At 40.4% G+C, this 12426-nt stretch overlaps 1 protein-coding gene across 2 annotated transcripts in view; it reads left to right on the top strand.

Moving 5' to 3' along the window:
• Positions 1-516: 516 nt before the first annotated feature.
• fbln7 (fibulin 7) overlaps positions 517-12426 on the top strand; it is a 12016-nt gene continuing 106 nt past the window's right edge. Inside the window, exons 1-8 of one of the 2 annotated variants that reach the window (XM_016668499.1) lie at positions 517-777; positions 2698-2893; positions 6496-6672; positions 9131-9256; positions 9346-9483; positions 9875-10012; positions 10393-10531; positions 10998-12416. In XM_016668499.1, the coding sequence (XP_016523985.1) occupies positions 700-777; positions 2698-2893; positions 6496-6672; positions 9131-9256; positions 9346-9483; positions 9875-10012; positions 10393-10531; positions 10998-11370 (1365 nt within the window). In that variant the 5' untranslated portion in view covers positions 517-699 and the 3' untranslated portion in view covers positions 11371-12416. The remainder of the gene's footprint in view (positions 778-2697; positions 2894-6495; positions 6673-9130; positions 9257-9345; positions 9484-9874; positions 10013-10392; positions 10532-10997; positions 12417-12426) is intronic. The other variant, XM_007546228.2, reaches the window with a different exon arrangement.

Genomic DNA, 12426 nt, shown 5'->3' on the forward strand with positions numbered 1-12426 from the left:
TAAAAATGAAATATTTTCATTATTATTATTATTATTATTATTATTATTATTATTATTATAATTCCTACAAGTATTTCAGCAAGTATATGTTTCATTTCACATTTAAGTGGCGAGTTTCTATGTGCCACACATTATGTCTTGTAATACCAAAATTTACCAGCAGGTGTCACAAAAACCTTGAGATTAAAAAGAAAATTGCTTACGCAAAGATTCAACACACTGACTGATATTCATGCGGGATTTTAGCTGAATATAATTCGATATTTAAGGTATTTTATATGTAGAAAATTATTCGAGTCATTCACTGCAAAATAATAATAAAAAAAACCTGTTCCTCAGTTCCACTGATTGTCATATCAACTTGTAGAAATTATTTTTATTTACTGTAGCTGTATTTAATGAAACTATTTTCCCTGTCAGTGTTAAAGAAATGTAAGAATGAGAAAGTGGGAGGGATTCTAGCCGCAGCAAACCAATGTATCCCGCAGAGCTCAGAGAGGCTGGGTTAAACTTTCCAAGAGTTCAGGCGGAGAGAAAAGCGCATCTCTGTTTCGGGTATCTGATGAGCATCGCCTCAGACAAGACCGGATCTTCCGACTTTCTTTTATGGGGATTTCTTCAAGCACAATAAAAAAAAAAAAACCCGGAAACCTGACAAACATTTAAAGGGATATCAACTGGACGGCTGGTGTTTCAGTAATGGCTTTGTCTCTCCGAAGCAGGTGTTTGGTTTTGCTGTGCTTGACAGCTGTTCACTGCGGACACGCAGCTCTTCAGGTAGGAGAAATTTAGTCAGCTTTATGTCTGAAGAATCTGGGTAAACAGTATTGATACAATGCATGTCTGTCAACAACCTCTGATATAATACATCACCTTACAAAATCACACTTTTTGAACTCTCTTCCACATGCATTTTTTATGATAAACCAGTGTAACATACTTATAAAGTGGCCACAAAATGAGACATTTTCTTCCCTTTTCCACAAATAATAATTTGAAAAGTATGGCACATTCTTCGATTAATCCCTCCAGTCCTGCACCTTTTGTTACTTCTGCAAATCCTTTGGCATGAATTTATTTGTGCCTTTTAAAAGATATGAATACATTGAGATTATAACTCCTGTAGCTCAGGCTGAATGTTTGGGGTCTTTGTTCTGCTAAAAGACAAAACTCAACCCGAGCCTTCACCTAGGATTACCCTGTATTTTTCTTCATCTACCCACTCCAATTAATTTCCCTGTCCTTGCTGTAGAACCCCACAGCATGATGCTACCATCGCCATGTTTCACCAGTGGGATGGTGTGTTTGAGAAAATGTGAGTTGACTTTCTAGAGCCATAAAACCTAGATTTTTATGATGTTCACTATTGTTCTCTGACAGATTATGTTTACTGAACAACTTTACTGATATTGAGAATAAATTACGTACACTGTGAAACCTGGAGCTCTGCAGGTTTAATGCGCCTCTCATCCGATGACAACTGGCGATAGACGACAGCCCAAAATAGATGCATGAATTGGTTTATTCACAGATGGACTCTGTTATTAAGGATGACTTCCTGAAGGCACTTGGTTGAAGTGGTGCTTATTTAGAAGGTCTGAATACAAATAAACATCACAGTTTTCAGAATTTTATTTGGAAAACCATTTACTGTTGCTCTTCCACTTCACAATTTTGCCCAACTTTGTTTTGGTCTACAATGTAAAATCCTAATAACTCCCACTGCAGTTTGTTTTGTGGAAGTCACCGTATGTATTGTTCAATATATTTCACAAATTATTCTCATATCTTAGTTGTCTTGATCATTTTCTTTTCCCCCTTGCGTCAGCTGCAGTAGGGCACGTAGGCTGTGTCACTTCTGTGATCATGTTTTTACAGTTTTCACTATTGGGAAACTACTTCATACTGTTTGAAAAGAAAAAAAAAAAAGAAAAAGTTACATCTGGATGTGAATCTTCCCATGTCTTGTCAGCTGGTGGCATTTCCCCTTCGCCTGCAGCAGGTAAAATAAGCACATGCCAGACTCTGAGCTGCCCTTCTAATGTACTGAGACTAATTGCAATTGTACAAAGCCTTCCATATGCTAGCAAAGGAATTTAAGGTATGCTGCAAGGGGAAATTGTCCCAGTGAGCTTGTGATTAACAGCCCTACTGAAAGGATTAAAGGCACTTTCTTTGAGGAATTCTGTAATGGCATTTTTTTTCTTCTCCAAAGCAACTGTGGCACCCGTGCTATTTTTGCACTGGATTAACCAAATGAACATACCTTTACCTGTGATTATGCTAAAAAAAATAAAAAATGCAGAGAAACAACATTTTGGACTTAGTTTCCCCTGACATCTGCCAGACATCTTTAGTCCAGCTGTGTCTGCCACTGGGGTTGTGGTAGTGGAAGCGAAAGGAGGTGAGGGGAGTCAGAAACCGAGATGGTTCAGCTGTGGGGTCTAAAATCGAACCATTAACCACAACAATAATATGTCATTATTAATATGGTTCTAATTACACGGAAAACAGATTGTAACTATCTGTTCCATGCTGACATATTTTTATTACACATTACATCATCCCTCACATCTGGATGACGCTGTTTATTCACCACTCATGTTTTGCCACCATTAAACTGAGGTAACCTCTACCCTCATGCCCCCGTTGCATTCAAAGACTTTCTTTCCTGCCAAGACTCCTTTTTACTGCTAGCTCGGCTCACGGCCCGTCGCGTTTTACCAGCAGTCCTGCATGGATAAGCACCAGGTGGTGGGAGTGCTGCGTCAGATGGAGAAGTTCTTGAAAGGCCAGGAGATCCGGTTCACAGAAGGTCTCCGGATCATGAAGTCAAAGCTGGCGTCGCTTCAGAACTCCGTCTCCAAGTTACCTCAAGCTGATCAGTCAGCTGGTGAGTAAAAACTGATCATCATCTGGATTATTGTTAGGGGTTCCTCTGTTGACGATAACTTCAAGAAAAAGATGATTTTATTCAGTTTATTTAAATGTCCTCGATTAGACTGAATTGTTATTTATGCTAAAATATGATGTGGCATGATTTGCATAAAAGAGCAAAAAACAAACAAACAAACAACCTTAACGTCTTGGTACGTTTGTTGAATCCACCGTTTTAATTTTCTGCAACACGCTTGTCAAACTTATTTTCATTTTGGATCCATATCAAGATCATGAATGTCCTCAGAGGGTTGGTTGTTACCTTGATAAAACCTGTTAAACTGCTAAAATATGAATAAAAGGCTCTCTCTGCATTCAATGAATACTTCTTAAAATTAAATAATATTGAACATTTTTTCACGTTGACATAATTCGGCAGTATACAGATAAACACTTATTTGATTGATAAAATTAGTGTTTTTTTTTAAGGTTCTTTTTATGTGTGCCTGTAGAGTGCAGAGGGCCATATAAAAAGCTATAGCGAGCCAGATTTGGCCCCCGAGCCTCCAGTTTGACTCATATTCTACATTATTACTTGTAATACTCAGTATTTTATTTTAACACATATTTTCAATGGATTTTGAAACAACAAAGCTACAAAAGCATCCAAAACATCCAGATAACTATTCGGAACAGTTCCAATAATCAGGTCATTTACAATGCAGTCAGTGCAAAACAAAGTTTTGTGCTGTGCCTTCAAAACTAAAAATTCATTTGAAAAGTTACACAATTTGTCATTCTATGACCACAATCATATACACTTTAATGTATACCATTGGGTTCTTATGTGAGAGACCAACAGGAGATACTGCAGAAATGCTCAGGATAGTATTAATGAGAAAAGCAGCCAAGAGGCCCATAGCAACTCTGAAGGAGCTGCAAAGATTGATGATAATGGAGGAAAGTCCACAAATCTGACCTGGATTCAAGGAAGAGTGTTGAGAAGAAAGCCACTTCTTATGGAAGAAGTTGCTTTTGCAAAATAAGATCAAAATTGGAACATTATACCTGCATACATAGAGCCGTATTTAGTATAGCATATCAGCCTGAACAATTATGGGGAAACATGCCAGCAGAATCATGCTATGTGGGATGCCTGAAGAAAATTGTGTTAAAATTCTAGCTGTAATTGTAGCAAAAAAAGAAAAAAGAAAAAAATAGCTATACAAATGCACATGATATTTCTTAGATTATTACAAAAGAAATCTGTCTTTGTAGTTGTAACGTGACCAAAAAGTAAAAAAGTTCGAGGGGTCTGGACACATCCCAGTTCCTGGATGTGTGCTCTGTCTGATGTTTTCAGTGAAGGACGGTCAAGTGGAAGAAAACCGAGTACTCCAAAGTATCGGGTTTGCAATATTTGGGAAAAACTCGCAAGTTGAATTTGATCTTCAAACGAGGTTTCACTCAGTGAGTGACAACAGAAAGCCAGATGAGGCTTTCTGTGCTGTTGTATAATGGAGTCATCCTGCAGTTCAAGACTTTCTCAGTTGCAGAGCTTGGTACTTGACAGGGGAAGTGGATTTGTGGAATTGTGTTGCTTGGCGGCAGACTCCGGGACAAATTTGTTCGTGATGGACCCTCCAGCTCATAACTCTCTGAAGAGTGCTGCACAAGGCAGGAAGACGCTGGTATTTTATAGAGAGCAGTAAGACCTCGATAAAGACTCACAGAAACTCACAGAAATCGTATAATTTTTGCATTTACACATTCACAAGCCAGCTTTATTTCCCCACAGAACATATTGGACTCAGGAACGACCTCGGTATTTTAAATATTGAAGTTGGATAAATGATTAATAATATTATTTCACCTGCATTAGGAGTAATAATGTAGTGAATGTGTTTCTACTTTGAAATCCTCAAATGTTTTTCATGACAACAGTTGAAGAATTTTGTAGCAGAGTATTTTTTAGCTACTCTGCTAAAGATAAGTAAAGTAGAAAGCCTTGAAATAAATCTTATCCCCGTTAATGTTTTGTGAAAAGCTCTTTTGGCCGCAGGACAACACTTAGTCTTCTCCTACACCATTTCAAAAGGTTGGAGCACACACAGAGGAAGATTTTTTTTTTTAATCTTCCTCCTTAAAAAGATCTCTCTAGATCGTACAGAATTAGGAGTTTATGAATTTCTCTACTCAGCTAACTCCACAATTTTTTATATAAAATTTTGTGCCTGATGAACCACTTCTGTGTAGATTTGGCAATTTCAGTTTTTCAGCACCATACCCCAATATTTGAAGTATAAATGGGATTTTGTTTCGAATACATCATGATGCTGTGTACGGTAGCAAGGCTTCTGAGGCCCACAGCATCACAGATCCTCGACCTTACAAAACAGTGGGCATGGGGGGCTTTAAGGAAAACATATTAATGGAAAAACTCAATCTTAATGTCATCTGACTGAAACATGCATTACCAGTGAAATTCCTAGTAGAGTTTTCAAACTCTGTATGTTTTCTTTTGTGATGGTAGGACAGAAAAGTCAGTTTTCCGGTTTGCCTCCTCAAGTAGATAACATCGAGTTGTTGTAGGGACCACAAAAATGTTTTAGTGGGGGTTAGGGAGAGCATTATTATTAACCCAAATTAATTATTGCTACGACTGCAGATATGGGTACATTTAGGTGAGTTTTAAATTTATTGGTTTGTTTCCAACTTACTGAGATCAATATACGTCTGCCTTACTTAAATGGCATGATCTGCTGTATTTTCCTGTTTTAAAGAGTGGCTATAAAATCTGTTTTATATAATAGTTAGACTCCAAAAAACCAGATTATGGTTACTAGTTCAAAATTCCTCAACACTTTGATCAACTCAGAAAAGAATAAATAAAAATGATTCAATTTATTTAACATTGTTAGCCAATAAAAGGCAGCACAGATGGTTTTATAAAAACTAAAAATATTTCCTATAATGAGATTTTTTTGTTTGTTTTCCTGTAAATAAATTTACTCAAACTACAAATAAAAGTGACCTTATTTTAAGGTTTTTTTTTCACTTCTTTACTAAAAGAACAAAGTGTAAAAGGTGTTCTGACAACAGGATTAATAATTCACCAGTAATATGAAGTTATGTTTCTGTTTCCGATACATAAACATACAACATGTCCAGAGAAGGGTTTAGCAGGATAAACTTGTCCTGTTGTTGACCTAAAACTATGGTTTGGACTTCACCAACATTTGGGGAAATGTCAGCTGGCTAAGTTTTCCTTTGGAAATAACAAAAAAGCAAAAAGACAGAGCAGCACAACTTGGAGGAAGAATAGAAAGTCTAATTAAAGCCACAAAAAAAAAACAAAAAAAAAAACTTTTCCAGTAACCAGTCTTACATAATGTGATTATTGTTCTAAATTCTGACTTGTAGGGCTTCACTGACCCATAACAGAGCCTGATCCTGCACTGGTTGACTGTAAATGAGGCATTTGAACATTTGTTTCCCATGAAGGGTCCGCGCTGCCCAGTGAAACGTGTATATCCCCGGGCGAAGAATGCCAGAGGATGCTGGGAGGCTTACTCCACATGTGACCCTCCTTCCTCTCCTTCTGTCCCCCCACCACAGCTCCGACCACCTGCCCCTCCCTGGACGCCCCCGCTCATGGAACAAAGTTCGGCTCGAAGCATTTCGTCGGACACGAAGTCCATTTCGTTTGTACGCAGGGGTACCAGCTTGTCGGTTCTTCTACACGGGTTTGTCGGGAGAACGGCACGTGGTCTGGCGTCAGTGCAGTTTGTAAAGGTGAGCTGCAGTTTATGGGGAAAATCACAACAGTAAAAAAAAATAAATAAAATATTTTACGCATTTTGTCAAACTAAAACCACAAACGTCAATGTGTTTTTACGGAAGAATATAAAAATATGTTAAGTCTAATTCTATTTTTATTAAGCAATTAGCTTTTGCTAAAATTGAGACCGGGAGCATTGGGTGTTTTATTGTGGCCACCACTATAAAACATCTTAACTAAACTTTTTAAAATTCATGTCATTCTTTAGATTGCTCATATCTCACAGGTCCTAATACAGGGTTTCCTCCACAAGGTTTCCCTCAGAAAACTTGCTGAGCCCGGTTTTTTTGCGCTATGGCCGTCACGGTTTTGAATTTAAAAATGTTTAAAGTCGACAAGAAATCAACTTTAAACATTCAATTAAAGTTCAAATGTTTAAATCATGTGCTATTGAAAGATTGGAAGATTAACACCTGAACACCAACTGCAAAAGCCTTAAAAAATGCAAACATTTTAAAAAGACTTAAATAAATAAGCAATGGTTAGCCTGGTGGGGGCACAAGTAAAGCCTGGTGGCCCGCCAGGCTTATAATACACTGGGAGAAATCCTGCTCCAGAAAACCTGCTAAGCCCAGAGGTACGGGCGCTAGGGCAGTCATTCATCCAGCGGCTCACCGTGTTTTTGAGTTAAAAAATGTTTAAAGTTGACAGGAAATTTGAAAATATCAGTTGATTAAGTGTTATTGAAAGTTTAGAAGATTAAAACCTGAACACCAGCTACAAAGTACCGTGGCCGACAGGTGCAAACGGCGAAATGAGGTGTAAACATGTAAAAAAACAAATGCAACAGAGAAGCGACACAAACAAAAAAAAATGCTACAATAACAGAAAATAGAGGCAAAAACCTTCAATCAACCAAACAAATGTAAACACACAAAAAAAAATCATAAATAAAATGATTAAATCACAAAGAAAATGCTGCAGTCACAATGAAAATATTGCAATCATAACCAAAATGCTGCAAATGCTACGTGTTTACTTTGCACCTGTTTGCTGCAAACAGGTTAAGCAGTTTACACCTGTGAGCCACCATAACGTTTTTTAAAAATAGAAACAGAGAAAAATAAATAAACCATTTTTAGCCTGGTGGGGACACAAGTAAAGCCTGGTGGCCCGCCAGGCTTATAATACACTGGATTATTGGCCTGGAGGAAACACAGCTAATATATGACTAAGGTCTACCAAAGCTCCTGAAATAAATTATTTTATTGTCTAGTGTTGTGAGGTGCCAATTCAAGATTATACGGCATCTTGCGTCCAATTTCAAAACCATCTGTAAGCGACAATTCACTCATTTATAAGGTGCTGAGAGAAACTTAAGCTCAAAAACCAACCAGCTGTTCACAGATAAGAGAGAGAAAAAGATAAAGCCTGCAGTTATTTGGTGAACTGAATGAAGCACTTGTTAAATTGGGATTAAATGTCTCTGAACACAGAATAACACCTGTACTACATTCCACTGTGGGGTGCCTTTCCCTGTTTCTCTTCTTCGTTACCATCAGAGCCTGGACTACTGTAAGATAAACCACCAGCTCTCCTCCCTGCTGCTCATGTTTCTCCAGTTCTTTGTCAGCGCTCCATAGATGGGGTTAGGGCCAACCATTATAACCAGCAGAGTCCAATAGTGCAGAAATATGCCAGGCATGCTACCGTTAGTCATTTCAGCCTGAACTGATGGCGAGCTTTCCAAAAATATTCAAAGTAGCACACTCCGTCGAACATGTACATGAATTTATTGACTTTTCTGGCTAAAGCAACACGATGGGGCTTGACTCTGCACAGTAAAGGATTCCTGCTCAGCAAAAGAGGCCCAGGTTTGCTCATTCTCCAAAAAAGCAATGACAGAGGGTGAAAAACCTGAATGCTAAAAGCAGTTTGAAAATATCTAAGTGCGGCTTGTCTTTTCATGACACGGTCCAGTGGTACCACTGGTAACCACCGGAGAAGCCAAATAAAAATGAAAGGAACTGCTTGCCATTTGGTTTATAGCTGAAAGGGTAGCAGCTGCTTTGTATTTTCTCCATCTACTCAGTTCTGAGCCAGCAAGAGGAAAAAAAATTATAAGGCTTAAAGAAGTACTTTTTGACCACTTTTTCTGTACAGAGGCAACAGTGAGAAGAATAAGTGTTGTCGCATGTTAGAATATGGCTTTAATCATCCCAGAGGAGGGAACCTGCAGCAGTTCAGCAGCAGAAGTAGTGGTCTATGACAAACAAATCAGAGGTGTTAAAACACTGAATAAAATGTATCAATCAACTAATCCATTTTCAATATATTCCTAATCCTTGTGGGTCTGAAGCAGTGGTGGTTCCTATCTTCAGTATCACTTTACAGAGGGCCTGTAAAAAGGAGGCTTTTTCGTGTTTTTTTTTTTTTTTATGAAATTATGTTTTCTTTCTTTTTCATCTGCAGATATAAGCGAGTGTGCAAGTAACCCCTGCCAGAATGGAGGTACGTGTGTGGAAGGTGTCAACCAGTACAAATGCACCTGCCCCCAGAACTGGAGCGGCTCTCACTGCCAGCACCAAACCCAGACCGGTCAGTAACCAGATGTTGCTCGGTTGGTTTGCAGCTGCACGTCTGCAAATTCGATCCGGCTTTGTAACCGTGTCCCCTCCCTGACGCAGCACCGCCAGAGTGGAGCGTTATGAACGACCCGGCGTTCAGTCGGCGACCTCGCTGCGCCCAAGTCAACCAAGCCCAGCACTGCAGCTGTGACGCAGGCTTCCACATGAGTGGCACGTCTGACAACAGTATCTGTCAGGGTGAGTTGTCATTATGCGCTAAATTAATTAATCCCTGTGGGGAAATTCTCCTTCGGCTTGTCGTTCCCTTAGGGATGTGAGGTCAGCCGCAGAGCAACTCCCTGTGGCTGCATGGTCGGCTGCAAGTAGCAGATGTTGTGCAGACTTTACAGCAGAAAAATATCACTTGAAGGCTGAATTTTTTTTTCCACCTTTGGCTGCAACAGGGTGAGTAATGTGTGAAGCTGGTCTGTGGCAAACAAAATAATCCTCTTGAATGGCCAAAAGCTGATTAGAACACATTTAGGTCAGAGTTTAGTTGTTTATGTTTTTATGTCTCAAGTAACATTGCGAAATTGGAGGGATTTAGCTTAAAAGAATCAAAATAACTCTAACAACTGTTTCTCTGCAGACGTCAATGAATGCGAAGTGTATCGGTTGGACCAAGGAGGGAAACTGTGTGTCCACGAGTGTGTGAACGTCCCCGGCTCATACCACTGCTCCTGTCCCAGCGGTTACAAGTTACTTCCAGATGGGCGGAGCTGTGAAGGTGAGTGACAGGGTGGAGCAGAGGACAAAGGCTCATTGACGGGGCTTTGGCTGCAGACCCGTGGATGGGGCTTGTCCACCGAGCGTGATATCTGTGTTTTAGTAAGACAAGAAGGCCTCAACAGAAGAGATTTTCTGCTCTCCGCAAAGGTGTCTGCCTGAGACCTCGCTCCGGCTTTCATATTTCAGCCCTGCAGGTAATGGTGCCTCACAGCTGGGAAAAATGACCTCACGCTTTTTCCTTCACAAGGGCCGTTCAGCGGAGACTAAACTTAAAAACCCAAATAGGGTGCAGCACTCCACCTCCACCCCAATGTCCACACTGTGGTAACCATGAATCAGGGAGTCGGTCTTTTGCCACTGCTGTGTTGTCTCTTCCAGATGTGGACGAGTGTTTGAGCCAGAAGCATAACTGCAGCAGAGGGACATCTTGCATCAACACTGGGGGAGGCTTTCGTTGTGTCAACCCCGAGTGTCCCCGTTCCCATGGCAACATCAGCTACGTCAAGACATCGCCTTTGTAAGTGGGCACGACCCAAAGAGGATGATTTGTTTCATCGTGTGTGTTTTTTTTTAGTCAGAGTAAATGAATAATAAAGCATTACATGACGTTGAAACCAGATATTTACAAACACCAAACAAAAAGACTGGAAGGGTTAGGTTAGAAAACATTACTGCAGAAACACAAAACCTTACCAAGTATTTTTCATCTACTTTGTAATAGAAGCTACAGACCCATAAGACCCATAGCTCAGTTGGGAACATCAGTCAAAGATCGAGTTGGAATTTATCATGACAACTCAAAATTGTTATCATGATAATAAATTTATCATGATAAATGAAAAACGATACAATAAATGCCCACCCCTACTTAAAACTGCACATTATGTCTTCTGTCTGCACTAAACTTGTTTTTTCACTACTGAAAGAACGAGATGATGTAAGTATTTTCCGTAAGTGGACACATTTCGTCTCTTGTGCTGCAGTCAGTGCGAGAGGAACCCCTGCCCCATGGACAGCCGCTCCTGCCATCTGGCTCCTAAGACCATGTCCTTCCACTACCTGTCGCTGCCCTCCACGCTGCAGACCCCCGCCACGCTGTTCCGCATGGCGACGGCAGCCGCCCCCGGCCGCACCGGCCCAGAAAGCCTGCGCTTCGGCATAGCGGGGGGCAACTCCAGAGGCACTTTCGTCATGCAGCGCTCAGACCGACAGACCGGTGAGCTGATTCTGGTGCAGCAGCTCCGGGGGCCTCAGGAGATCAGCGTGGACGTGGAGATGTCCGAGTACGCCGACCGCAGCTTTCAGGCCAAGCACGTGGCGAGGGTCCACGTTCTGGTTTCGCCGTACAGTTTCTGAACCTTGGAGGAGGTGAAGAGCTCAGACCGAAGCCTGTACAGGAAGGAGGAAGAGTGCACAAAGGCCGCTGAGAGGAAAGAGAAAATGTTGCAAACCGTCACAGATTTCTATCCAGTATGGTTTAAGAATGATACTAGGGTCTTAAACAGTGCTGTTTAAAAGCATAAATGTCTCCTTGCGCTCAAGAGATAATTTGAGTCGATACAAAATGCAGTTCTAAAATAAACATTTCATTTATTAAAGGGGAAAAAGCTAGCACCACCTGCCTAGCTCTAACGTGCAGTAATAGCATGTCTAAGGAATTGGTACTCCTCTTGGCAACCGTAATGACAGCCAATATCCGCAAATGGAGAAAATATTTAATGGAGAGAACCTTTCAAATTATACATGGAGAGCAATTGATACTCAGAGTGTCCATTAGTAAGAGGCTGGGTAAAACAAGGCATCCTTTGGGATGTTCCAAAGTCAAAACTGTTGTGGACCAAAAAAGAGCACAAGACAACTCACATTTGTTTAAAATAGTACATTTTGATGACCATCCAGACATTTAACAAAATTTGGGATACACTATTAAATCAGCCCCGATTTCCTTAATTTTGGGAGATCAGTGATCGGCTGATATTTAAATGAGAAACAGATTTTACCCACCAATCTTATCTACCTCGCCAAAGGTACTGTCCCCTGTAGCTCTGCTGTGAGAGAGACCATTGCCAGATTACGGGCTTTGTTGCTATAGTTAGCAACTTTATAAACAGAAACAATAGAAGCCAAAATCAGGAACAACAGGTAAGGCTTTCTAAGGATTGTGATTGGCCAGAAAACTGCAATCGGTGCACCTCCAATGAAAATATTTTGTACACTGCTGAAACAAAATTGAAACTTTTTAATAGGTGTGCATCCTGATACATTTGGCGTGTAACAAAAGCAGCTTTTTAGACAAGACAAACCCGTCAAGCTGACAGACATATTTATGGTAGTGTGAGCAGCAGCAGGTCCTGCAGCAGCAGCAGGTCCTGCAGCAGCAGCAGGTCCTGCAGCAGCAGCAGGTCAGGTCCT

This window comes from Poecilia formosa, unplaced genomic scaffold (genome assembly GCF_000485575.1).
Source record: "Poecilia formosa unplaced genomic scaffold, Poecilia_formosa-5.1.2 Scaffold15, whole genome shotgun sequence".
NCBI lineage: Eukaryota > Metazoa > Chordata > Actinopteri > Cyprinodontiformes > Poeciliidae > Poecilia > Poecilia formosa.